A 23997-nucleotide genomic window follows, 5' to 3' on the forward strand; every position below is an offset into this window, starting at 1 on the left:
GTCGATGTGTCGGTCACGTGACGTCGTTCCAATGTCGCGTTGCCCCGCCAAAGGCCCTGTGTCGCTTCTTCCGTCATAGGCCACAGTGAGCCCCAGCCAGCCCTCAGCCGCAGGAATCCGTTAACGTCAATGCACAACTAACGCCTTCATGCAACGCAACTTACCCTTGAACAACTCTTAAACATTTATCGAGATATAGATCGCAGTGCATTATCCGCCGCCTTTGCCTGACACAGCCTTTACTCGTCCACCATGCCGACCACCCGACGCTCCACCGGCGGTGCTCGCGCACGCCCCGGCCCGACAAAGGGTCAGTCGACCATCAGCTTCTCCAATCGAGTTACCAAGAGCGTGCCCAGAGACGCGGCGAAGAAGAACGCTGTCGCCGCCCCCGCGGTTGCCAAGGTCTCCGAGCCGGAACCGGAACCGGCAGCCTCCCCGGCCGAGGAAGAGGTCGAGGACGTCAGCGTCCCTGACGTACTAGCCGCCGAAGAAGACGAGCCCGAGGTTGAGGCGCCACAACAGCAGCAGCACGACGATGAGCCGCAAAGGTCCGAAGCCGAGATTCGGGCGGAGAAGATCACCGATGCGCAGATCAACAAGTATTGGAGGGACGTGGAGAGCCAACGCAAGGCGTCGCGAGTACACCAAGAGGGGGTCGACACGAGCGAGAAGGTGCTGCGGTACTTTGACGTGAGCTCTCAATACGGGGTAAGCATTTGTCGACGATCGTTGAAAGTGAAAGTATAAGTCGCTGACAGCATTCATCAAGCCTTGCGTGGGAATCGGTCGCATGAAGCGCTGGCAGAGGGCAGAGCGCCTTGGTCTCAACCCTCCGATCGAGGTGCTTGCTGTGCTGATGAAGGAGGATCGCAAGGGCACCAAGGAGGTCGAGACGGCGCAGATTGATCACATCTTGAACTCGATTGCAGTTGGTGCATGATATTGTTCGACATGCGTGCTTTCCTTTCACTTTTGCTTCACGATGGGTTTTGAGCTCCGGCGTTTTGGGCTTGGCTTGTATCCGCTTGCTACACACAGCGGAATTTGTACGAAAGTGACGTGAAATACACCCTATTTGGCCATACACTTAGTGGCTACGAGACTATTGAAACCAGTTGCTGTTCTTTCTAGTACCAAATGCTTCTCGTCCGATGATGAGGGAACGCCTCTTTCCCCTCTGCTTCTAGTTCCTTCATCTTGTCGTACAGGAAAAAGTCTATCAGGATGGCATTTACGTTTGTGTCGGGATGGTGCCTCCGGATTTCTCTCCGTATGAGTTCGACGCACCAGATACTGCATGCTAAGGACACGAATCAGCGGTCGTTTGTTATTGCTCGAACACCACCGTCGCTTACCTCTCAGTTGTACTTCCCAGCTGCTACCGCTCTTTAGCAGCTGCCTATCCTTGATAGCCGTAGCCACAGAGGGGCTGCAGTAGAGCGCGCCGACGGAGATTAGTATCTGTGGCACCCGGTAGTCGGCAAACATGGTAATTTTGTCGATGTCGCGAAACGTGCCGTACGAGTCGCCTTGGAAACAGGCCCAGAGATCGGCTACGAGGATCTGGGCCCGCTTCAGCAGTCTTATGGGCTTTTCCCTCCCCGTAAAGGAATGCTCGTCCCGGAAGCACGAGAAATCTCGGGCCAGGATATTGACCAGGCGGGCTGCAGAGCCGTCGGCCGCCTCGACAAGACTGGTAATGGAACATTCATACCGCTGGTAAGGGTCAGATCCCTTGTCACAGAAAGGACGAGCAAAAGGGTGTGTGTACCTCGTAAAGAACCTGACCGCTCTCTCTCAAGCAGTCAAGGCGCTCACTTAGCAGCGGCATCTCCTCTTCCGTGCAAGAGCGAAAGATGTGTCGCAGCGACTCAAGGTTGCACTCATCCTCGCTGTGCCAAAAGTGCGGATCGGTGATCGGAATGCCTGCACTCTAATATTAGAAGTTGAGGCCGATGCATGAGCTTCGGGGAGACCCACCGTCATCCAGAGCTCTTTGCATCGCGGCGACGAGGCTCCAGTACCCAGTCCATCTCTTCCCCCGGTACTCAATGGCAAATCTCTCGTCGTCGGGCAGCTCGGACCAAAACGAAAAGTTGAGCAGGTCCATGGTGAAGATGAAGGCGACGGTTGCCTCATCCTTGGCCTTGGGGTGCAGCTCATGCTCCGACCAGGAGGCTGTCGAAAAGCTCTTCTCCTGCATCTGCTTATAGATGCTCTCAGCGGCGTTCTTGGTTGCCCGCATGTCGATGGCGACGTCGATGCCATGATCGTAGACGAATTCGGCGCTCTCGAGGACGCCCGTCTCGGGCTCGGCCTCGACGACCGGCTTGCCTTGAAGGTGTTGGCGCAAGAGAGCCAGGAGCTCGGGGTCCGCCTCGTCGTCTAACATGGTGCAGTTGCTCGTATCGCCCCTCGTCCCGCGGCGGGTCAGACAAATGGCGATGTCTGCCTGACACTCTGGCCCTCAACGTTGAGTCTGGCTACTTCAATCACAGCCTGCAGATTATAGAGCTTGCAGGGTGGCCACTGCTTCGGATTGGCGCAGATGAGTACCTGGCGGTCGTGCTGTGCCTTCCCTCTGAATTTGATGAGTTTTGCAGGAGTCTACTGGCTGCAGCGGGCGGTCGTTTGGCACGCTCAGTGAGACGCTCAGCCCCGTACCCGAATTTGGGCTGGGCTATGTGGCAACGGCTTCTAATCCTGGCTTCAACCAAGAATGAGGTCCTTTGCAGGCAGGTATTGGTTTCGCTACAACGATTTACCAATGAAGCGTGATCGACGCATTGCTCCCGCGTGGCCCCTTAAGACAGACCACCCTCTCTACGGGTTTCATCGCCTTCGCACCCGTCGTGGATCCATCAGGAACTGCAGGAACTTCTGGACCGGCAGCTTGGGTGACTGTCTTGGTACGTCGTCACATCTGCCCACTGCTGGCTATGGGCCTGTGCCACTGCGGGCCTTGCAGCCTGCCTGCCCAGGCACCTGCGCATCGAGACGACTCGGCAGTAGGGACTCGGGGGGTGCCTGCAGCTGTGCTGTGCGCCCGGGCGTGCCCCAGCTGCAAACAACCACCCAGGGCCGGCGCCCGCATATGATGCCCCACTGGAGAAGTCAATCGCGAGGCGGCCAATGGGATGCCCTTAAGGCTGTCTGCCGCACTGGCCCGGATGCCGGATCCCTGAGCCGCTGACCTCATGCAATTGGTCGCGCGAGCTTGCGATGCATCAGCCGCAGCCTTCCTTGTTCATCATCATTGCACTTTCCCAGCGGCTTTCAGAGCCGTTGTCTTCGCCTCTCCAGCACCCTCCCATCATCTCTCCCTCCTCGATCGCACAACAGCTCGCTGGCACCCTCGTTCCCCGTCCAATTCGACGACCAATAGCAGGCGATGGAGTCGGAGGACGTCGCAGAGGGCTCAAAGCCCGCAGCTGCGGCTCCCACAGCCGCGACTGCCGCGCCGGCTTTCGCAGCTGTCCCAGCCGACATCGATAATAACGCAGTTGCTGCTCCAGCAACCGTGAACACGACCACAGACAAAACCGCGCTCGCTGCCACGACCACGTCCCCCTCCTCAGACCTTCTGCAACAGCAGCCACGAGAGGAAAAGCAGCCATCGCAGCAGCCGCAACCCCAACCCCCGTCGAGCGAGAGCACAAGTACGAGCAATACACCAAAGCCGCCTCTTCAGCAACGGCCGAGAGTCATGGCGCGCGACAGATACAACCATCAATCGCTTGGCGCGTCTCTGAACTCGTCGGTGAAACAGGTGCGTCTCCGAATCCCAGAGCGCATCGCCCACCGGCGTCTGCTCTCGTCGGTCGGATCGAATTGACATCAACCCCCCCACAGGCTCGCGTTCTCATGGTCGGCGCCGGCGGCATCGGGTGCGAGCTGCTCAAGAACCTGGTTCTTAGCGGCTTTGGCGAAATTCACGTCGTGGATTTGGACACGATTGACCTGTCCAACCTCAATCGCCAGTTTCTTTTCCGCCAGGAGCACATAAAGAAGTCCAAGGCCTTGGTGAGTTGCCTTCCGTCTTTTGGACGTTGGTCAGACCAGCTGACAGTGCTCCCAGGTTGCCAAGGAAGCAGCGCAAAAGTTCAATCCCAACGCCCAGATCGTCGCCCATCACGCGAATATCAAGGACTCCGAGTTCACGGTGTCATGGTTCCGAGCATTCAAGATAGTCTTCAACGCCCTCGACAATCTCGAGGCAAGGCGACATGTGAACAAGATGTGCCTCGCGGCTGGTGTGCCTTTAATCGAGAGTGGCACCACTGGCTTCAACGGCCAGGTTCAGGTGATCAAGAAGGGCCTTACGGCCTGTTATGACTGCAGCCCCAAGGAGACTCCAAAGACCTTCCCCGTCTGCACGATTCGGAGCACGCCAAGTCAGCCCATTCACTGCATTGTTTGGGGCAAGAGCTACCTCTTGAAGTGCGTGGCCTCTGCCTCTGCTAAGCTCCGTACAAAATGCTAATCAGATCGTAGCGAGATATTCGGTGCCAGCGAGGACGAGTCGGCATTCGATCACTCAGCTGATGCAGACAACGGTATGTCGAAGCTTGCCGGCCAGAGATCGCGACGAGTTGCTGATCCACCAACAGCAAAAGAGATTGCAGAGCTCAAAAAGGAGTCTGAGCAGCTCAAGAAGATTCGAGAAGCCGTCGGGACGGACGCTTTCGCCCAGCTACTGTTCGACAAAGTCTTTGACGCCGACATTGAGCGCCTGCGATCTGTGGAGGATATGTGGAAGTCACGCCGCCGGCCTGAGCCGCTCAAGTACGAGACGCTGCTGTCTCAGGCAAGTGATGTGCTGTCCGCAAGGGACGAAGTCCTGAAGGACGACCAGAAGGTGTGGTCGCTCGAGGAAAGCCTGGTCGTATTCAAGGATAGTCTGGATCGGCTTAGCAAGCGGATGCTGCAGCTCAAGACGGCCAAGGAACCCTCAGCGGCGGAACCCATCATCACATTTGACAAAGACGACGAGGACACACTCGATTTCGTCGCCTCTAGCGCGAACATTCGTTCAACAATATTCGGCATCGACCGCAAGTCTCGGTTTGACATTAAGCAGATGGCGGGAAATATCATTCCGGCCATTGCAACTACCAACGCCATCGTGGCAGGTCTCTGCGTCCTGGAATCCTTCAAGGTGTTGAAAGGAGACTACGGTCACTCGAAGGAGGTGAGTGTTTTCAGCCCAGGCTGCTGCCCTCCATGCTAATTTCTCGCAGGTATTCCTGACGCCTTTTGCTCCCGCGAGGTTGTTGGCCCCCGACAAGTCTCGAAATCCCAATCCCGACTGCCCGGTTTGTGGTGTTTTCAATACGGGCATCATCGTTGACTTCAATCGCGCAACGCTTAACGACGTGGTTGAGTATATCGTCAAAGACAAGCTCGGCTTCGGTGGGAAGGATTTTGTCGTCAGCAATGAAGTTGGTATCTTGTACGACGCGGATGAAACGGATAACCTCCCGAAGAAGCTCTCTAAGCTTGGTAAGTTGGCGGCATACTTTCACCCCCCACATAAGGTCCATGGGCTCACGGGTTCCAGGCGTCAATGGCTCAAGCTTCCTGACCGTCATGGACGAGGATGACGATGAGCCGTTCGTCAACGTTGTCATTGACATTCAGGAAGAGTATGCCCTCTGAAAAACGCTCAAGCGTGGTGGCCGAGCTAACAAATAAATAGGACCTCTGGTGATGACGAAAAGCCGGTCAAGTCTTCGTGGACGAATCATCCAGACATCCCTCGGAAAGCTAAGCAGGCTTTCCCACCGGAAGCCAACGGCACCGCTCAGAATGGAAAGCATTCTCTTGACGATGTGGTTGAGATTGAGCAAAAGGGTCTCAAGAGAGCCCATCAGGGAGACGACAATCAGCCAAGCAAGAAGGCCAAAACGGGCGACTCGGCGATGGACGATGTCGTCCTTGTCGAGGACGCCGGTGGCGCCATCGTCATTGACGACTAATCAGATGGCGCTGTGACATAACGGAGGATTAATTGGGTGCTCAGGCTGCGCTCAGGCCCCCGTCGAGATTGAGGACGCAGTTGTTTGCATAGCCATTTGAGGCCAGGAAGATGGCCGCATCGGCAACCTCCGCGGGATCGGCAGCGCGATGGAGAGGTATTTTCTGAAGATAATCGTTGCGAATACCCGGCTGCAGGTCTGGGAGGCAACGCATCAGCTTGACCTGCATGTCTTGAGGGGATAGTTTCATGTGAAGAAGCATGGGGCAAGGAGCAACAACGGGCACTGTTGGGGATGGGTACTCACTATCCCACATGGTACTCTCGACCCATCCTGGTAGGAGGGCATTGACGCGGATAGATTTGGCGACCATTTCGCGGCAAAGAGCTCGCGTGAAGCCTAGAAGGCGCGAGTTAGCGAGCTGCTATACACATGTACAAATAGGATTGGAGGATGGGAGGATGAGGATAGCCATGTTGTCATGTAGCAATGATGAATGATTCATATGTATGTTTTTCGCACGCACCAATTAGGCCAGCTTTGGAAGCTGCATAGGCTGTAACGCCGAGTTCAGCCCTGTTGGCCATGAGGCTCGAGACGTTGATGATGCATCCTACAGGTTTGTCAGGCGAGAGCAAGGGCTACATGGCCGGGGAGTGATTCTCCGCACCATTCCGCCTTAGTCTGGCATTCTTGCACACCAGCATCGGTGCGAGCAGATTCGTGTCGATGATAGAGGCGAGCTCCGCATTAGAGGTCCGGCTGAGCAGGGTGGTCTGCGCGATTCCCGCACAGTTAACGAGAATATCGAGCGGCCCGACATGCCTGTCACCAAATTTCTAGAGAACATGTATGAGCCATGGAAAAGGAATTGCAGTCCGGGGATGGGGGACATTGATATATACCTCTGCGCCCGCGGGGTTGTTCTCGTAAAAGACGGTTTTAATGTTGGCCGGGTCCGAGAGGTCCAGGCGCAGGAAGCGGTGCGACGCCGGCAGCGGCTCTGGCGGCGACGACCGCGGAGCAGGAGCATCGTCCGAGGACGGGGCCGGCGGCGGCGGCGAGTACGGGACCAGCTTGGGCTCGAGCTTGGGGCGGGCCTCGAGGGCGGAGCGGCCGAGGACGGTGACGACGGCGCCGCGGGAGGCGAAAGCCTTGGCTATATGGAAGCCGATGTGGCCGGTCCCGCCTACGACGGCGCAGTGCTTGCCCGCGAGGCTCAGGGGCGTCATTGCGACCGTGGGTGGGGTGCCGGGTGCCCGGCGATGAAGGGCGAGCCGCGAGGACGGGGTCGGTGGCTCTCGCGAACTGAATTGGTTTCTGGTCGCTGGTGAGTTGCAACCCGAACCCCGACGCGTGTCGTGTCGTGTGGTGTGTCACTGATGAGGGAGCTTTTATTAGAGAAGTCATGGCGTGTGGGGCACTGGCATTCAATTAGTAGTAGCAAGTGCCGTCGTCAGTCGTCATACATCCGTCCCAGAATGCTTGCCTGTCTGTTGCACCAGGTGTTACTTGATACATGCTCTATCAAGGCAGCTACTAACGTTACTATCAAGGTAGTAGCCGATGCATTGTCCGGTTGTCCATGGTAGGTACTAAGGTATATATCAGAGCGCTGAGTCCACCCGCGAGTCGTGCCTGCCAATGCGCCTCTTAGCTTGTGCCAAGAATGAGTGTCGCTCTTGGAGCTTGGTACAGTTCAAGGGGCACAAAAGAGCCTATTTTTATAGAGCACTAACCTAGGTATCAAAACCACAAGGGGGCACTACCTATATTGACACTGATACCGGCACTGACAGTGAGCAAGATGCAGGGGTCGGCGTGCACGACATGCTGGCTGGGTTCAACGTACGAGGACCTGCCTGCATGCCTGCATACTTCGTACACGCTACAATACATACTGATACTGAGCGTAGCCACTACGTCGCATGTTCCGCTCAGCCATTACTGGTCTTGGGTGGTTCGAGCTATTGGGAGAGGCCGCAGACGACAACCACCTACGAAGTAACTTAATTGCTCGTTCTCGCTCGCGACGTCACGTATGCGTTGCCCGTCAATGTTACCCGGTCCGAGTTGCTTCATGACGGCACGGGCAGCTGCTGCAATCGTGGGTCTGGTCGTTTGGGAGCCGGGGAGCCACTGGCAGCGGGAGCGTCTTGGCGGGCAGCCGAGGCATGCCAACCTCTTATGTAGTGCCTAACGTACATAGTTACAGTGGGCTCTGTGCCTGCCTGTACCGCTGTCTGTACCTGGAGCGACACGCTAAATTCCCAACTGCGGGCAGTCTCCCCACCCCCGAACCACACATGGATCGACCTCGCACGCTTCCACACACACGTTGCATAACCTCCTCGGGTAATCCTCCTCCCCAACTCTCTCCAGTTCCGGGCCACCTCCCGTCCACTCCTTCAGTTCTGCTTCCCCCGCTGGCGCTCATGTCGGCGCCGGCCTCGCCATTTAAGACTCCAACCGCAGCCCATTGACACCCCCCGCGACACCGCGCAAGGGCTGTCGCATCTACCAAACCCCCCCCCCGAAGCGACCATGAGCGACGACGCGCTGCCACCTCGCGAGGCCCCGCCCAAACCCGGCGATGTCCCAGACGCGGGGCTGAGGAGCCTCGACCATTGTGAGTCGGCCGTTGCCCAGCGCATATGCAGGGCTCTTGAGACTCGAGCCCGATCGAGGTGCTGACGCGACGCTGCGTCTGCCAGACAAGAGGGCGCTGCCGCGATGGCGCTACGCCGTGCGCCAGAAGACGCTGCCGTTGATCCGCTGGGAGACGCCCTATCTCGCCTGGATGCAGGATAGGCTGCGCACGCCCGCTCTCGACAGCTACTTTGCCATCACCGCCAACCTCGGCACACATACCTTCTTTATGATCGGCTTGCCCATGCTGTTTTGGTGTGGCAATGCGTCCTTTGGGAAAGGGTACGTCGGCTCGTCGCGGCAGGCATTCGCGGGCCCCTGACACTGACACTGACACTGACACTGCATCACCAAAACTCAGCCTCGTCCATATGCTCGCCCTCGGCGTCTTCTGGACCGGCTTTATCAAGGACTTTTATTCCTTGCCGCGGCCGCTCTCGCCGCCGCTGCACCGCATTACCATGTCTGGTTCGGCCGCGCTCGAGTACGGCTTCCCCTCGACGCACAGCGCCAACGCCGTATCCGTCGCCGTCTACGCGCTCCTCCTACTGCGAAGTCCCGATAACACATTTGCTCCCAACACGAAGCTGCTCCTCGAGGGGCTCTCTTACTTCTACGCCCTTTCCATCGTCTTTGGTCGTCTGTACTGCGGCATGCACGGCTTCATGGACGTCATAGTGGGATCGACCATGGGCGCAGCCATCGGCTGGATCGAGTACTACTACGGGCCTCCCCTAGACGAGTACATGCATTCGAGTGGCTGGATGGCCCCCTTCATCGCCATGCTCGTCATCATCGTGTTCGTCCGCATCCACCCGGAACCCGCCGACGACTGCCCCTGCTTTGACGACAGCGTTGCCTTTGCCGGTGTACTCATCGGCTTGGAGTTCGGGACCTGGACGTACGGGAAGATCCCTGGGGACCCGTGGGAGACACACGCCTACGGCAACGGCACGGTTGACACGTCGTCTTTGGGCCTCTGGAAGAATGTGGCGAGAATTGTCTTTGGCGTCCTTGTCATCTTCGTGTGGCGGGAGACGATGAAGCCGGCGCTCCTGAAACTGCTACCACACCTATTCCGCGGCCTCGAGCAGGTGGGCTTGAACCTCCCACGACGATACTTCACCCCAGCTAGCGAGTACAAGTCGGTGCCCCCTGGCTCGCGGCTCGACACGCTCTTCCCCAAGGCGTCCGACTTCCCTCGCATGGTGGAGAGCATCCGCCACCCCACCACGCGAGGCAGGTCAGTGTCCATCGGGCCGCAGAGCGCGGCGGATGCGTACGAGACGCTGGCGTATCGCGAGCGACGCCGTCGCGAGAGCATCGGCAGCAACAACAGCCTCAAGAGCAAGTCCAGCAACATGGACCTATCGAGTGCCGCAGACCCGGGGCCAAAGGACGCGGACAGCTCAGGCAGGGTCGCGCAGGCGTCCGGGTCGCAGAAGCCGCCCGCGCACGAGTACGAAAAGATGATGGGGGACGGCGAGGTTGTCATGACGCCTGTCGAAGAAAATGGGGCCGCGGGCGGATTCAACAACGAGGGGGAGGAGCTGGCGGAGAAGGAGATGTTTTCACGGCTGGTCCGACCGCGAGTAAGATACGACGTGGAGGTGGTTACCAAGCTGGTCGTCTACACCGGTGAGTACAGACGCCCGTTCCATCCAACCCCTCCCCAGCCCCCTTTCCCCCGATTCGTAGACTCTAGGAGCAAACAAGACGCTGACCACGGACTTACCCGCCCGCCAGGAATCGCTTGGTTCGCGACGGCCCTGATTCCCATCATGTTCGAGATTGTAGGCCTGGGCACGAACCACCTACAGGCGGTAATGAGATGAGCTGGCGCACCGGGACCAGGAGATGGATGATGACCGACATGCACATAGAAGAAGCAGAGGGCGGCGGCCCCTTCCTCCCCCCTTTTACCGTTGCCATCCCGCTCTGGAACAAGGCGAGAGGAGGTTGGGCCGCGTCCCGTGTATAAGATACCTATACTTACCGACTTTACTGCACATGTGCATGGCCTTTGTGGCGAATTCTACGCGGGAGGTTCTTGATGCCTCCTCTGCTTTCCTTCCCGGACGGATGCCTACAATGGACGAATCCGACCAAGCTGTAGGTAGGCCCATGGATCGGCGAGATGATGAGATCATCGCGCTGCACATGAGAAAAAAGGGAGCCGAAGCACAGAGAGCACACTGCTGAATGCGGGGTGATCAATTCTTGATCGTGGTATAAACGAGCTATCCTACAATATATGCCTCCTCATCTCGTACCAAAATCAGTGCTGCATGTCCTGTGCCTTCTCGTTTTTGGCCAGGGCGCTGGTGCCCTCGTTGGTCAGAGTGGGCAGGTCGCGGTCGAGATCATACATCTTCTCCTCCTCGGCGTCGTAGTGCTTGAAGAGGAACCAGAAGATGCAGCCGGTGGCGAAGGAGAAGCAAGCGACACCAGTATACATCCAGAGGAACTTGGGGTCCACGGCCACGGAGACGAGAGCCTCGGACAAAGCGGAGCCGAAGGCGTTGGTGAAGAGGTAGATGGACTGGACGAACGACTTCATGCTCGGGGGCGCCTTGGTGTAGGCGTACTCGAGACCGGTGACGGAGATGAAGATCTCCGAGATGCCGATGAAGAGGTAGGCCGGAACCTGGATGGCGATGTGCACATCGTTGGGAAGAGGCTTCTTGCCATCCATGCCCTCCGGGCAGGCACCCGGGTGCTCGTAGCAAGGACCAGCAGAGTAGATGATGTGCTGCACAATGGCAGCGTAGGCCAGGCAGAGGGCGGCGAACCAGAAGCCAATGGTGATTCGCGCAATGGGTCGCAGCTCAATGCCGGCGCGGCGGAGGATGGGGTAGAGGACGCTCTCGAGGAGAGGGGTGAAGACGAGAATGGAGAGGGGGTCGAAGTTCTGCATGAAGTCGTTGGGCATGCCGTGGCCCTGCATCTGACCGGCCTGGGTAACAAAGTTGGTCGAGAACTGGCCGTAGCAGACCCAGAAGATGGGGTCTAGTGTGCGCAAGATTAGCTATGGCTCTGTCGCATGCCGGAAAGATGAGGGCAAGCAAACTCACAAAAGACAAAGACCTTGCAGGCACGGAGGGCACGCTTCAGCTCTTCGACGAAGTGGTCGTTCCAGGGCACAACCTTGGTCTTGCCGTGGGCCTCGCGCCACGAGGGCTTGGCAGCATCCAGGTTGCGGGACATGATCATCATGCCGATAGCCTTGAAGGCATCGGTGATGATCTGGCCCTGGGGAGGGCGGACAACGTACGACTTGCGGCGGATGATGAGGATGAAGATGCCGATGTTGAACATGCAGAAGCACATGAGGAAGGCGGTCCAGAAGCCCTCGTACTTCTCCATGAAGGGCGTTGCCATGAGGGAGAGGGCACCGACGTTGATGCACCAGTAGAAGATCATGTAGATGCGCTGGTAGGTGATGGCAGGGTCAATGACGACGCGCTCGCCCGACTTCTCCGTCTTGACGGCCATGACACGGCGCTGGTACTGGTCGGCAATCAAGGGCGCAATGTTGGACTTGATGCCACCGGTACCGAGACCGATGATGATGATGGCCGTGATGTAGCCGCCGAGGCCGGCGCCATTCTCAATGGCCACGGGGAGAGAGGTGGTCCATAGGATGACAAGACCGACCCAGTAGATGCCGCAGAAGATGAGAATGGTCTTGTACTTGCCGAGGTACTGATCGGAGATGATGGCACCAAGAATGGGGGTAACTGTGCAGCTAGGGGTTAGCATCGATCAACCAAAGGCGCACGCTTGTTAGGGCAAGTGACATACCATAGCAGAACCACTGGAAGAAGAGGTTGAGACCGGTAGCAGCTTGGTGTCCCAAACCAAGACCCCTGGCACCGTCGGAGCCATCGGGGCGGTTGTTGATGTAGTTCTGGAACAGACCCTGGGCGCCGTAGTAGGTGAAGCGCTCCGTCAACTCGACAATGGCGATGAGGAAAGCCGAGGCGGGGAGGTTCTCTCCCACGCGGCGCAGCGTGCGCTTCTCGTACTCATTGGGCTCCTCGCCGTCCGGGGTGGGATCCGTCTCCGCACCCGAGGGGTCCGTCTTCTCATTCAGGTCGGAGTGACCAATGTAGCCGCCGGCCATGTCGGTCTCCTTGTTGGGCACGCGCTCAGCGAAGGTCTCGTGGAGCCTGTGAGGGTTTGGAGGTTAGCATGGCTACAGTGTACGCGCCCTTGGGGAGGCGCGATGGCGTGTAAGAGGTTTTCACATACTCGGCGGCCGGGTCCTCGTGGTTGGTGGCCATGGTCGCGGATGGAGGGGGCTCGCCAGCGATGCTCTCTGTCTGACTCTACTCTACTCGCACGAGGCAAGAAATTGAGAAGGTGGACAAGAGAGGAGACCGGGGGGTGGAAGAGAAGGGGAGGCGAGTCGACAGGAACAAGGTCGCAAGCTGGTCCCCGTGGGGAAGACGCGGGATCTTGGGTCTTTTATTCATGGCAGGAGCCAGCGAGCGAGGAGCGCGTGGAGTACCTACCTAGCCGAGCCGATGTAGCAGCCATGGATGGGTATCGATGCGGTAAGGTACTAACGTAGGTAGTATTGGGAGGAGGTCATGGTCAACGGTACGGTACGGTACTGTATGGTTCGGTGCTATCAGTGTGTGGAGCACGCGCCTGCCGGATGCAGCGACGGACTGGCGATGCCTGCTTGGGTTTGGAACGACGCCAACGCCAACGACGGAGCCGTGAGGAGGGAGGGAGGCGAGGCGCCCTCCGGAGTTAAACGCACACATGTCTCACGTTGCCTTGTGCGAGTAGATGCTGCGCTACTCTACTACGCAAGGTACTTTGTACACACAGCTATACCACCTCTCCCCCAGCAGCAGCAGTCGATCGGTGCGTTAGTACTACCTACCACTACCACTACCGCTCCTACTTCGTACGTACCTGCCGTGCCTCTGCCTCTGTTGCAGTAGCATGGCGCCCGTGGCCATGAGCCTTCCCATTTCTGCTACCATGACTCTCCTACCACCAGGAAACCAGAGTCAGAGAGAGCTACGACTCGATCCGCCGCTGCCGCCGTTACCCCCGCCCGCGCAAGCAAACGCCCTCGCCCCCCCCATTTCGCTCCGTGGAACGGCGAGCCCGTGGCCCAGTTCCCCTATCGCACGCACGCATGCGCGACGCTACGCGACACGGTGTGGGATGAATGGGGCTGCCGGGGCGTCCGCACACGATAGTGGTCGCTCAACGAATTATGCCATTTGATGCTGCTACAGCGGCCCCTAAGCACCGCCAGGAGGCGAAAAAGAGGGCTGGCCTGGTGTCGCCTGGCGGCGGCGGCGTTGACCAAACCCACGCGACTCACCGTGGTGGAGGCTTCAAATCTTCAACCAAACCTGTTCCTCCGGGCCGGTGGTTGGCCGGGCCTTCGGCGGCGCCCTCGAGGACCCTTCGCCGCATCCCCACCCGCACCCCGGGTGGCGTCGAGTCTTGGCCCAAGCTGGAAGGCGAACCGAGGGCTTGCGGAAACACATTCCGGCTTGGCCTGCATCGGCTTTTTGTCTGCTGAGCGGCTTCTGGCCGCCACCGCGCGTGCCAAGCTGTCACGTCCCAGCGCGCGTTATTGCCGGCGGGCATGGCGTCCGAGGAACAGAAAGGGAAAGAAAAAAAAAACACGCATCCGAGTAATGTCATTCATGATGGCGACGGCGACACAAGAGGCATTTTGCCGCTTGTTTTGGATGAAAGGGCCGGCAAGCCCTCGTCGTCCATTCCTCCTCTTCTTATCGCGCAGGCCGAGGCGGCGCCGGCCGGCTGCGACGTTCGCTCTCCGCCGGGCAGGGCGGAAACAAAGTTTTTTCTGCCTTGGCCGTTCCCTTTCCGCCTTCTGGAAGCCCTGTCGCGCTGTTGGCACGCCCGCCTCGGTCTGTCGGTCGGTCGTGTTCCACCGACAGCTGTCCGCGGCGGCCACGGCGCCTTGGTGCGGGGGCAATTGCAGGCACTGTCAGTGTGTCCGCAAGCCGTACAGGAGGTGTGTATGATAGGTAGCACATCATACCATGGCATGTGCCTCGTCCCAGAGGGGGGGGGGAGATGCAAGTAAGCATATTGCTAATAAGGTCGGCTCCAGCAATGGTGCTGCAACCATCCACTCTGAGGAAATCCGCAGCACTACGTACGGAGGGAGTGCAGGCAGAGGGGATGCTGATCGCCACGGCCATCCGCAAAACCGTCGAAAGCCGCCCTCGTCCACGCACGTACGTACAAGATATGTACGTCGTAGTTACTGCTACTCCAGATCCGGGGCACGTCTCTTCTCCGCCCCCATGGGCAGCCAGCGCAGCCGACTCCCGCGATGCTTTTTTGAGTTTGCCAGAGTTTACGTACCAAGTATAAAGCCGGCGGCTGGCTGGCCGGCACGAGCGGATACGTTCCATGGTACGAGCGGGAAGGCGCTGGCCGGCCCCCCGGTGCTGACAGGCACTGACCGCGCTGGCGTCCGCCGTAAAAGCCAGGTCGTGATGAGCAATGGAAGGCGCGGTTCGGTTCGCGGATGGAGCCATCCATGGACCTTTTGTCCGCCGTGTCGTGTCGTGTCGTGTCGTGTCGTGTCGTGTCGCTCCTGCCCACCCACCGCAAGGCGCTACGTCCTTCTCATACCGGATGCCAGTAGCGCCCCCATCATCGCCTGCCGGGGCGTCCACCAATCACGGTGCTTCCGCGCGACGTGCCCCCGACGCTGTGCCGAGGCTGCTCCCGTCTTGGCCAATCGTGTGCCAAGACCACCCCTGTCGCGGCCCAGAAATCCCACCCCTGCCTTCCAGAAACTCCATCAAGCCACCATCGGCCGGCCAGCTCTTGCCTTGCCTTTGTCTTCGGTTTTCACACCACGCCACCCCGAGCGAGCCTCATGCGCCGGCCCTTGCTTGCCTTGGGCTGCTTCTGCTGGCGAGTCTGGAGAGAACACCACGGCCACCACCACCCACCCACCGGACCCCCATCCTGTTACGAGACGTGCCATCGAGATGGCAATGCAAGTAATTCCCTATCTTTCATCAGAGTCCACTTCCCCAAGCTTCGCTCCACCGTGGGCCAGCCTGCGACTACTACATACTAGAATTATGGTTATGGTCCTGGCGGGGGCGCCGCGCTTGCTTGATAATGCGTCAATGTGGAATCCATCAGGCTCTGGTTGACTCGCGATGCTGACTGCGAGTACAGGATAGACCAGGACCGGACGTACGTAGTACAAACGTTTGCTGCAGCTCCACGTCTGCCGCTGCCGCCCTGTCGCCTGCCGTCACAGAAAAATCGGCTTGCGGCAGACGATGTGCGAAAAATGTTGCCCCGACCGGCCTAGTGCTCCTCCGTGACCAGATGTGACGGCGCCATTGATGCGCCATTCGCTCCCACGCACAAACGTCCCTTCGGAGAGCAAGCCACGCAAACCGTCGTGGTAACCACCTCGCCCTGCTTTGGGGCACGATCGTCCCAACTCAGTTCGCGACATTCAAGGGGATGCCAGTTCGCCTAGCCTCCCCCGCGACGCGGATGCCAGCATCCACATCTCGCGCGAGAGCCCCAAGGCCCCAGGTTCGACTCGCGATCCGCCACCGTGATTCCCGACTCGCCGGAGACTTGTCATTACGATGCCCTAATGAGGACGTAACAAATACTCAGTCTGGCCCCATTCCCCAGACGGCCGCGGCGAGCTGCCCCCAGGTCTCTCCACTGCAGCCACGAGTCGCCCCGTCCTTTATACAGCGTAATACGTACTTGCCGGCGCAGGGCTTCGCGCCTCATAAAGGGGTGTCAGTCAGACGCTTCAACCCCGTGTTTGATGACGGGCACAGTACCCGGCGGATAGCCGGCATCGTTTACATGCCTGTCGCTGCTGCATATACGGCGGCGGACAAAAGGCACATGTCGGATACTACGAGTCGATGGGAGACGGCCTCAACCATAGAGCCGCGGCTTTTTTTTTTTTCTTGTTTGCCTTTCCCCAACGAGCTGCCGCGTCCAGGTTCAGGCCTAAATCCGGGCCCGGCTCGCATTCATCCGTCGGCCGAGAGCAGCACACCATGACCTGCTCAGCTGCAGCGTGGTCACCCACATTGGAAAGAACGTGGTTGGCTGCAGCTTTTGCTCCCTAGCTCATGAGGAGCACTTCGTCTGCTTTCGGGGGCAAAGGTCTGTGTCATCGCGTGCCTTGGAACCACAAAACCTCGTGGCACAAGGTTTGCCCCAGATGCCCTGTGGGCCGAGAAGTTTCCAGGAAAGCTCCTGTCCTGTATTTGAGGGTCATGTAGCGGGTACTGTTCCGCATCTTCCCTCCGTCGCGGAAATGACATCTCGCGTGTTCCTTGCTCCTGTCAGCCCATTCGATGGATCTGACTGTTCAGCTTACACGATGTCAGAAACAGCAAGGTGCCAGGCCAGCCGCAAATGATCGTATGATTCAGTCAAAGCATCTCGTTGCACCGATGAGTTGTTGCCGTAGCTGTCGGTGGACTTTTATTACGCTCACAGTGACGATGCAGATTGACTCTGACCACGAAATGGGGTATCTGTGAACCCTCATCCAATTTCGGTCGGGGTTCGTCAAACTCGAACATTGCCGGTCTTGTTGCTGACGGGACTTGTCAGCTAGGGCACATGGCCTGGGCGAGCGACGCCGACTACCGGTGCCTATGAAACGGGCGACAGTTTCGCGGAGCCTTCGGCTTAGTGTGTCTATGTGACAACATCGCTGCTGCCATAAGAGCCACGACGGAGCACGGGGCAGCTAGGATTTCCGATTTCGTCGGCTACCACAATAAATGGCTTCAGTAACGAGTGATGCTGAAGCGCAGGATGATGCCTTGCGCCCGCTGATTCGGTAGAGGGGCCAGATGTTTACGCTGACAGTGTAAGCGTGCTGGGAGCTATCTATCTACCTATACTGAATCAACTGAGCTTCTCCCACAACGTCGACGTTGGAGACAGAGCCAACTAGGCTTCTCCAGAAACGTCAATGTTGGTAAGGTCGGGTCAACTAAGCTTCTCCGATAACGTCAACGCTGGGAGGAAACAAGTGTCAGATTCGTCCGCTTTCCTCAACAGCCACGACACTAACTCCGTCGCAGGCGGTCTTGTGCCCTCAAATACTTGTCACCCAGAAATCCTTAAAACCCAAACAAACCCCAACAGGTATGTATCGGGCCTCTAAAGAGCAATAAATCTACATTCATCTCCACCAGATGGTTCGAGATGGTGTAATAATAGTAAGCAAACACTTAATAGCTGGTATAAGCGGCGGTTATATCTGGCTAAGAGTCGAAGGTACTGTAGGATATGCCTATTCAGAGTCTGCTCATACGTCTCAGTAGCGCAGATGGACGCTGCGTGTCCGACTCAAATACCCGATGCTCCAGACGAGAGCGCCGTGTCCTGCACTGACTATCACGTCGGCGATAGCCGCTCCTGGACGGTGCGCGGGTAAAGCCACGACACAGCGAGGACCTCAATACTTAGGAGTTCAATACGCCGAACGTTACGTCGCAATCCTCGCGGCAGCACGCGACCGAAGGCCAGGGATAGCATTTTTGGCAGCCTGGCTACACGCGAAGGGCGTGCTCTACAACATTTGTGGTCTACGTATCGGAGGATGGGGGGGGCTTGAGATCTAAGATCTGGAGCGTCTACCGGCGGGATGGCGCCCATTAGCGGCGGCCTAGTCGGAGATGCAGCAACGGCTCCACAGCCATATCGACGTCACGTCTCGTCCTGAGATCTTGCTATAAGTGACACTGCGCCCATTTGGTGCGGCTTCGGACAGAAGATCTGGCCAGCAAAGGGCTACCCGCCGCAGCACCTATCTCGTATCGCAGAGCAGCGCGGGGACGGCATCACGACTCAACAAGTCACGATGGGGCAGCAATGGTTGAATGGGGCAGGCAGACTGCATGAGTCCACGGTATCCAAGCGATGTTGGTCACAGGAACATGGCAGTCCACGGCACGGGCCAGCCCGGGGCCATCGGTCCGGAGCTCTCCGTGCATGTGAGCCAACAGGCCGCCCGGACCTCATCCGCCCCTTCTCTTTTCTCGGACTGGTCTATTTTGAGGCGAGGCGCTCCGGCGTGATACCGTACAGTACATGCGAAACGTCTCCAGCCACCAACAGCAACAACAACAACAAACACGGCTGTTGTTCCACGTGTGATGGCTGCGTGCAGAGATTGCGTGTGTTACCCCAGCATCGGTGAAGAGGACTTCACCGGGCTCTGCACTGTGAGGCAAGAGCTCGACTATATGCAGCCTTGTGTTTTTTGCTGCTCACAAATACTTGCTGGGCTGGTCAGTCCCACCGGGATGGGCGTTAGTATGAGGCATCAAACAGTCAGTCGACACGGCACGGGTCTGAATCGCCTCGCTTCAGCTGAGGGCGGGACCGCTTATGGGCTCGAGAGAGGACTCAGCTAAGATCATCCGTGCGTTCTTCTTCTTGCGCTCCTTGGCTGCTAAACGTGTGAGAGCCATGCCGGTCGCACGGCGCACTTGTTTGCAGCTGCCTTGGCGAGGAGTGGTTTGTTTGTCCCCGTGCCGTGCCGTGGATCGTGGTGCAGCCCAGTACGGGCACATACATTGCGCATGCGTTGAGGAGAGGGAAGGCGGGGAAAGACGGGATATACAACCTGCAATCAACAGTTAGGCACCATCTTTTCTGCCCTATGGCCGGGTTGTATGTATGTCGCTCGAGCTGCATGGCCCAATCATGACGTCCTGAAATACTGCAAAGGGCAGCTGCAGGAACAATATAAGGGTATATACATACGATGTGACAAGCCATGCAGCTCCCCCAAGCGCAACGGCAGCTCTCCCTGTTGGCTGTGGCGGCAGCCACCAAGCCCCCCCGGCCCCCCGCCTGTCTCCCTTCGGCCCGCGCAAGGTCTCACGAAGGAGGCAGAGGTGAAATCACGATGCGTCAGCCACCGCTCTCAGCTGCCCTGAGGCAGGAGGTCTGGCCTGGCGTGTCGCCCCGATAAGTTGCAACGGCCCCAGCCGGCCCTGGGATGGGCGGACGGATGGACGGACGGACGCCTTGCTGTAAGTCGATTCCAATTTCCTCTACTCTTCCGAAGGCCTTCTCGCTCCTTTCTTCTTCGTCCTCAAGGAACACAAGTGCATTAGCCCTTGATGTCACGTACAGAATCTGCCTACGTCCTGTCCCTACAGCACTTTGTTACACCAGACTCCCTATAGGGGGCAAGCGAGCTCTCACGCACTCGCTGCTCTCATCTTTGACCATACTACACACGCCGGACGTCTTACTTTGCGGCTCGAGAGACGCACTCTACCTTTGCTTTGATACATTATTTTGGAATCGTCGACGGACCACGATGCCGCGCCTCCCCGTCTCGGCGTCGTTGCTGGTGCTGCTGGGTGGCATCGCCTCGTCTTTGGTCTTGCCGCTCGAGGGGCGCGAATCCCTCTCGGGGCGGAGCCCCGGGCAGTTCCTAGCCGGCACCGAGAACCTCCTGGATCAGAAGTGGGAATCCATCATCACCGGCGTAGACGCCGTGGAGGATGAAAGTCTCAAGGGCGTCCCCAAGTGGCTCGGCGGAGACCTCGCCTCGTACGTCCTGCGCTCGAGAACCGTCGATCCCCAGTCCCTCAAGGTGGACAAGGTGAAGCAGTACAGCGGCTACCTGGACAACAAGGCCGTGGACAAGCACCTCTTTTTCTGTAGGTTTTTCCCTCTCGAGACACAAACGCGTGTCATCCGGGCTCCGATACAGTTCTGGTGGCTAAAGAGCAATGCCACTCTAGGGTTCTTTGAGTCGAGAAACGATCCTGCCAAGGACCCCGTGATTCTCTGGCTCAACGGCGGTCCTGGGTGTTCATCTATGATCGGACTGTTCGCGGAGGTAGGCCCAGCTTCCATACCCAACAAGGACCTGGAGCCGGTTCGCAACCCAAACTCGTGGAACAACAACGCCTCCGTCATATTCCTCGACCAGCCCGTCAACGTGGGCTACTCGCACAGCAGCCAGACGGTGGACACGTCGGCCGCCGCGGCCAAGGACGTGTACGCACTGCTCAACCTCTTCTTCCACAAGTACTCGCAGTACGCGAAGCTGCCCTTCCACGTCGCGGGGGAGTCGTACGCCGGGCACTACATACCCGCCATCGCGCAGGAGATACTCGACGCCAAGAACCCCCTCATCAACCTCAAGAGCATCATGATCGGCAACGGGTTGACGGAGCCGCTCACGCAGTACCAGTACTACAAGCCCATGGCGTGCGGCGACGGCGGCTACCCGGCCGTGGTCAACGAGACGGGCTGCAAGGCCATGGACGACCTCTGGCCGGGCTGCCAGAAGCAGATCCAGCAGTGCTACCAGGCGGGCAGCAGCGCCGAGACGTGCGCGAGCGCCACGACGACGTGCAACGCCCTCTTGGACATTTACGCCACGTCGGGGCAGAGCATCTACGACGTGAGAGGCCCTGCCGGCGAGGGCCAAAACTCGTACGGGCTCGAGTACCTCAACTCGGAAAAGGTCAGGAGGGCGCTGGGGGCCGAGGTGAAGACGTTTGAGGCGTGCAACATGACCGTCTACAACAGCTTCATCAAGGCGGGCGACTGGATGCGGCCCTCGTCCTTCCAGGTGGTGCAGGCGCTCACCAAGATCTCGGTGCTCATCTTCGCCGGCGACGCCGACTTCATGGGCAACTGGCTGGGCAACCGGGCGTGGACCGACGCCCTGTGGTGGCCGGGCAAGGGCGACTTCAACAGGGCCGAGTCGAAGCCCGTGGCCGTGGCCGGCAAGAACGACGGCTACGGCGAGATCAAGACGGCCAGCAACCTCGCCTTCATGCGGGTGTACAAGGCCGGCCACACGGTGGCGACGTATCTGCCGTCGGAGGCGCTGGACATGATGCGGCGCTGGACACATGGTGAGTGGGCTCGCATGTGATGGCAGCCGGGACGGTGGCTGCGAGCGGGATCGCGAGTGGGACTGCGGGTTATATATTCCTATACTTTTCTGTAATAGACCGGGGCAGAATGGAGCTTCCTTTTTTTTTTCATTTCAGTTCCATGAGCGTGACGCGAGTTGTTGAGATGTAAGTCAGGGAAGCGTACTTGGTGCTCTTGAAGATTGGGTTGCTGCCCATGATGATGGAAGGAGGTGAAGGTGAAGGTGAAGCTGGCAGAACAAGGTGAGTGAGTGAGTGGGTGGGTGGGTGGGTGGTGGGGCAGTCTTAATTGGCACAGGCAGGGCGCGCGCGCAACCAACCACGCGACGCGTTTCCCACCTCACATCTCCAACTGCATCCCATCTTGCACCCACCCGACCTCATCAACCTCCATCTACATTTTGCTGCCGTCCCTCCCGTCGGGTCGAGCCAATTCGCTCTCTTTTCCAGTTGCAACCACTCGCCCTGCAAATTCCTTCAAGCTCTTGTCACTAGCATAGCACCTCGGCTTCCCCCTCCCCGCCCCCTCCCGCGGCCATGTCAGACTTTGAGGATGAGATGGACGTCGACCCCGCGCCGTCCAAGGACGTGACGTTTTCGGCCGAGGCGACCAAGGGCAAGCGAAGTGCCGCCAACTTGCCGGTCGAGGCAGAAGACAGCCTGCCATGGTCAGCATCCCATTCCATGCCATCCACAACCCCCCATGCAGTGGGGTTGCTGTGGTCCTGATGATGCTGATGCTGCTGCCCGTCAACAGGGTTGAAAAGTACCGGCCGGTCTCGCTCGACGACGTCTCGGGCCACCACGACATCCTCGCCACCATCAACAAGTTCGTCGAGTCGAATCGGCTGCCGCACCTGCTCCTCTACGGCCCGCCCGGGACCGGCAAGACGTCCACGATCCTCGCGCTGGCGCGGCGCATCTACGGCGCGTCCAACATGCGGCAGATGGTGCTGGAGCTCAATGCCTCGGACGACCGCGGCATCGACGTGGTGCGCGAGCAGATCAAGACGTTTGCCAGCACCAAGCAAATCTTCTCCATGGGCGGCGGCGGTGGGGCCAAGGGTAGCGGCGGCGGCGGCAGCTCCATAGCTGGCTTCAAGCTCATCATCCTGGACGAGGCCGACGCCATGACCAACACGGCGCAGATGGCGTTGCGTCGCATCATGGAAAAGTACACAGTCAACACGCGGTTCTGCATCATCGCAAACTACTCGCACAAGCTGAGCCCCGCGCTGCTGAGCCGGTGCACGCGCTTCCGGTTCAGCCCGCTCAAGGAGGGCGACATCCGGGTGCTGGTGGAGAAGGTGGTGGAGGAGGAGAACGTGCAGATTGGCGCCGAGGCCGTTGACGCGCTCGTCAGGCTCAGCAAGGGAGACATGAGGCGGGCCCTCAACGTCCTGCAGGCCTGCCACGCCTCAAGTAAGCTTTCACTCGCCTGATGAAGTGGACTCGTTGGGTCTTCCGGAGAGTGGCCGCGGGGCTAACACGTCTGTCAAGGTACGCCGCTCCGGCCAAAGGGCGCGCCCAAGGTTCCCGAGAGCGAGATCCAGCGCGAGACGATTACGACGGAGACGATATACAACTGCATCGCGGCACCCCCGCCCGACGCCATCAAGGAGATTGTGACGACGCTGCTCAACACGTCGGACGTGACGAGCTGCCTCAACACGGTCAACGCGCTGAAAGTCACGAGGGGACTGGCGCTCGCGGACATCATCACGGCGCTGTCGGAGGAGCTGTCGAAGCTGGAGGTAAGCCCAGAGGTCATGATCTCGTGGCTCGACGGGCTGGCGGACATTGAGCACAGGGTGGCGGGCGGTGGCAGCGAGACGGTGCAGACGGGGGCGGTGGTCGGTGTCGTGAGGAGCGGGGTCGAGCTGATGAGCAGGTAGGCCTCGACAAAATGGCTGCTGGAGCCGTGGTTTCATGAATATGGTTATGAAATAGAATCTGAGCCTGCTCGCGTCCATGCAGAGTATGGGACGACGACTGGCACTCAACCACCTTGTGCTCTTTGCCTTTGTTTTACGGGAAAGTTGGGCTCACATGATGAGTGGCACAACTCGTATAAAGCCCGTAAAGCTTCCAAGAAGAAAATAACCCCGATGCCAGCAAGTCCCTTGCGGGATCACAGCATCGGCGTGTCGGAGGCTTGGAGCTTGCGAGGGCGGCGAGTGGACTATCGCCTAGCTACCCTGGACGAAGCACATTTAAACAGCAAGCCGTGGTGCAGTTCCCAGGGGATGCGGCGTGCTGTTGTAAGACCCGAAGATTTTTGCTTCACAGCTCGTGCGATGGCCAAGGTCATTTGGTGGAGTCGTGTGAAAATATAGACGTTACAGATGGTGAACCCGTACTCGAGTAGCGTAGCAATGAATGAAGCCAGAAACCGATGGTGAAGCAGCCAAGCGTTGGAGCCC

At 58.7% G+C, this 23997-nt stretch overlaps 8 protein-coding genes across 8 annotated transcripts; 5 read left to right on the top strand and 3 right to left on the bottom strand.

Annotated features, from left to right (window-relative positions):
• The first annotated feature begins 85 nt into the window (after positions 1-85).
• JDV02_006061 (uncharacterized protein) lies at positions 86-1106 on the top strand. The gene is made up of 2 exons (XM_047987414.1): positions 86-711; positions 773-1106. The coding sequence occupies exons 1-2, from the start codon at positions 253-255 to the stop codon at positions 941-943; spliced, it is 630 nt and encodes a 209-aa protein (XP_047843399.1). The 5' UTR covers positions 86-252; the 3' UTR covers positions 944-1106.
• Positions 962-2815, bottom strand: JDV02_006062 (uncharacterized protein). Its single transcript, XM_047987415.1, has 4 exons — positions 1984-2815; positions 1775-1929; positions 1359-1719; positions 962-1303 (listed from the first exon to the last, which is right to left on the bottom strand). Exons 1-4 carry the CDS (start codon positions 2393-2395, stop codon positions 1131-1133), a joined length of 1101 nt encoding a protein of 366 aa, XP_047843400.1. The 5' UTR covers positions 2396-2815; the 3' UTR covers positions 962-1130.
• Positions 2816-3241: 426 nt separating this feature from the next.
• UBA2 (E1 ubiquitin-activating enzyme) lies at positions 3242-6468 on the top strand. The gene is made up of 8 exons (XM_047987416.1): positions 3242-3772; positions 3856-4026; positions 4082-4443; positions 4498-4559; positions 4614-5194; positions 5244-5505; positions 5564-5648; positions 5702-6468. The coding sequence occupies exons 1-8, from the start codon at positions 3395-3397 to the stop codon at positions 5979-5981; spliced, it is 2181 nt and encodes a 726-aa protein (XP_047843401.1). The 5' UTR covers positions 3242-3394; the 3' UTR covers positions 5982-6468.
• Positions 6437-7685, bottom strand: JDV02_006064 (3-oxoacyl-[acyl-carrier-protein] reductase). Its single transcript, XM_047987417.1, has 3 exons — positions 6887-7685; positions 6652-6820; positions 6437-6594 (listed from the first exon to the last, which is right to left on the bottom strand). The coding sequence occupies exons 1-3, from the start codon at positions 7211-7213 to the stop codon at positions 6461-6463; spliced, it is 630 nt and encodes a 209-aa protein (XP_047843402.1). The 5' UTR covers positions 7214-7685; the 3' UTR covers positions 6437-6460.
• A 650-nt stretch (positions 7686-8335) lies between these two features.
• Positions 8336-10892, top strand: LCB3 (Long-chain base-1-phosphate phosphatase). Its single transcript, XM_047987418.1, has 4 exons — positions 8336-8610; positions 8696-8912; positions 8992-10268; positions 10377-10892. The coding sequence occupies exons 1-4, from the start codon at positions 8526-8528 to the stop codon at positions 10463-10465; spliced, it is 1668 nt and encodes a 555-aa protein (XP_047843403.1). The 5' UTR covers positions 8336-8525; the 3' UTR covers positions 10466-10892.
• Positions 10813-13269, bottom strand: PTR2_5 (peptide transporter ptr2). The gene is made up of 4 exons (XM_047987419.1): positions 12885-13269; positions 12435-12802; positions 11705-12370; positions 10813-11639 (listed from the first exon to the last, which is right to left on the bottom strand). The coding sequence occupies exons 1-4, from the start codon at positions 12914-12916 to the stop codon at positions 10909-10911; spliced, it is 1797 nt and encodes a 598-aa protein (XP_047843404.1). The 5' UTR covers positions 12917-13269; the 3' UTR covers positions 10813-10908.
• A 6726-nt stretch (positions 13270-19995) lies between these two features.
• Positions 19996-21573, top strand: CPY1 (Carboxypeptidase C; the record flags this gene model as incomplete). Its single annotated transcript, XM_047987420.1, has 2 exons — positions 19996-20341; positions 20426-21573. The coding sequence occupies 2 exons, from the start codon at positions 19996-19998 to the stop codon at positions 21571-21573; spliced, it is 1494 nt and encodes a 497-aa protein (XP_047843405.1).
• Positions 21574-21918: 345 nt separating this feature from the next.
• Positions 21919-23570, top strand: JDV02_006068 (uncharacterized protein). The gene is made up of 3 exons (XM_047987421.1): positions 21919-22242; positions 22332-22996; positions 23075-23570. The coding sequence occupies exons 1-3, from the start codon at positions 22112-22114 to the stop codon at positions 23467-23469; spliced, it is 1191 nt and encodes a 396-aa protein (XP_047843406.1). The 5' UTR covers positions 21919-22111; the 3' UTR covers positions 23470-23570.
• The last annotated feature ends 427 nt before the right edge of the window (positions 23571-23997 follow it).

This window comes from Purpureocillium takamizusanense, chromosome 5 (genome assembly GCF_022605165.1).
Source record: "Purpureocillium takamizusanense chromosome 5, complete sequence".
NCBI classification, from domain to species: domain Eukaryota; kingdom Fungi; phylum Ascomycota; class Sordariomycetes; order Hypocreales; family Ophiocordycipitaceae; genus Purpureocillium; species Purpureocillium takamizusanense.

Coding starts and splice junctions, on each gene's coding strand:
- JDV02_006061 (XM_047987414.1), top strand. CDS start 253: ATGCCGACCACCCGACGCTCCACCGGCGGTGCTCGCGCACGCCCCGGC. Junction 712..772: donor ACGTGAGCTCTCAATACGGG/GTAAGCATTTGT, acceptor GCATTCATCAAG/CCTTGCGTGGGAATCGGTCG.
- JDV02_006062 (XM_047987415.1), bottom strand. CDS start 2,395: ATGTTAGACGACGAGGCGGACCCCGAGCTCCTGGCTCTCTTGCGCCAA. Junction 1,720..1,774: donor GCGGTCAGGTTCTTTACGAG/GTACACACACCC, acceptor GACCCTTACCAG/CGGTATGAATGTTCCATTAC. Junction 1,304..1,358: donor CTGGGAAGTACAACTGAGAG/GTAAGCGACGGT, acceptor TCGTGTCCTTAG/CATGCAGTATCTGGTGCGTC.
- UBA2 (XM_047987416.1), top strand. CDS start 3,395: ATGGAGTCGGAGGACGTCGCAGAGGGCTCAAAGCCCGCAGCTGCGGCT. Junction 3,773..3,855: donor TGAACTCGTCGGTGAAACAG/GTGCGTCTCCGA, acceptor ACCCCCCCACAG/GCTCGCGTTCTCATGGTCGG. Junction 5,195..5,243: donor ACTACGGTCACTCGAAGGAG/GTGAGTGTTTTC, acceptor AATTTCTCGCAG/GTATTCCTGACGCCTTTTGC.
- JDV02_006064 (XM_047987417.1), bottom strand. CDS start 7,213: ATGACGCCCCTGAGCCTCGCGGGCAAGCACTGCGCCGTCGTAGGCGGG. Junction 6,821..6,886: donor ACAACCCCGCGGGCGCAGAG/GTATATATCAAT, acceptor CATGTTCTCTAG/AAATTTGGTGACAGGCATGT. Junction 6,595..6,651: donor TGCCAGACTAAGGCGGAATG/GTGCGGAGAATC, acceptor ACAAACCTGTAG/GATGCATCATCAACGTCTCG.
- LCB3 (XM_047987418.1), top strand. CDS start 8,526: ATGAGCGACGACGCGCTGCCACCTCGCGAGGCCCCGCCCAAACCCGGC. Junction 8,913..8,991: donor AATGCGTCCTTTGGGAAAGG/GTACGTCGGCTC, acceptor ACCAAAACTCAG/CCTCGTCCATATGCTCGCCC. Junction 10,269..10,376: donor CAAGCTGGTCGTCTACACCG/GTGAGTACAGAC, acceptor CCCGCCCGCCAG/GAATCGCTTGGTTCGCGACG.
- PTR2_5 (XM_047987419.1), bottom strand. CDS start 12,916: ATGGCCACCAACCACGAGGACCCGGCCGCCGA. Junction 12,803..12,884: donor CACGAGGACCCGGCCGCCGA/GTATGTGAAAAC, acceptor AAACCCTCACAG/GCTCCACGAGACCTTCGCTG. Junction 11,640..11,704: donor CTGCAAGGTCTTTGTCTTTT/GTGAGTTTGCTT, acceptor TGCGCACACTAG/ACCCCATCTTCTGGGTCTGC.
- JDV02_006068 (XM_047987421.1), top strand. CDS start 22,112: ATGTCAGACTTTGAGGATGAGATGGACGTCGACCCCGCGCCGTCCAAG. Junction 22,243..22,331: donor GCAGAAGACAGCCTGCCATG/GTCAGCATCCCA, acceptor GCCCGTCAACAG/GGTTGAAAAGTACCGGCCGG. Junction 22,997..23,074: donor GCAGGCCTGCCACGCCTCAA/GTAAGCTTTCAC, acceptor ACGTCTGTCAAG/GTACGCCGCTCCGGCCAAAG.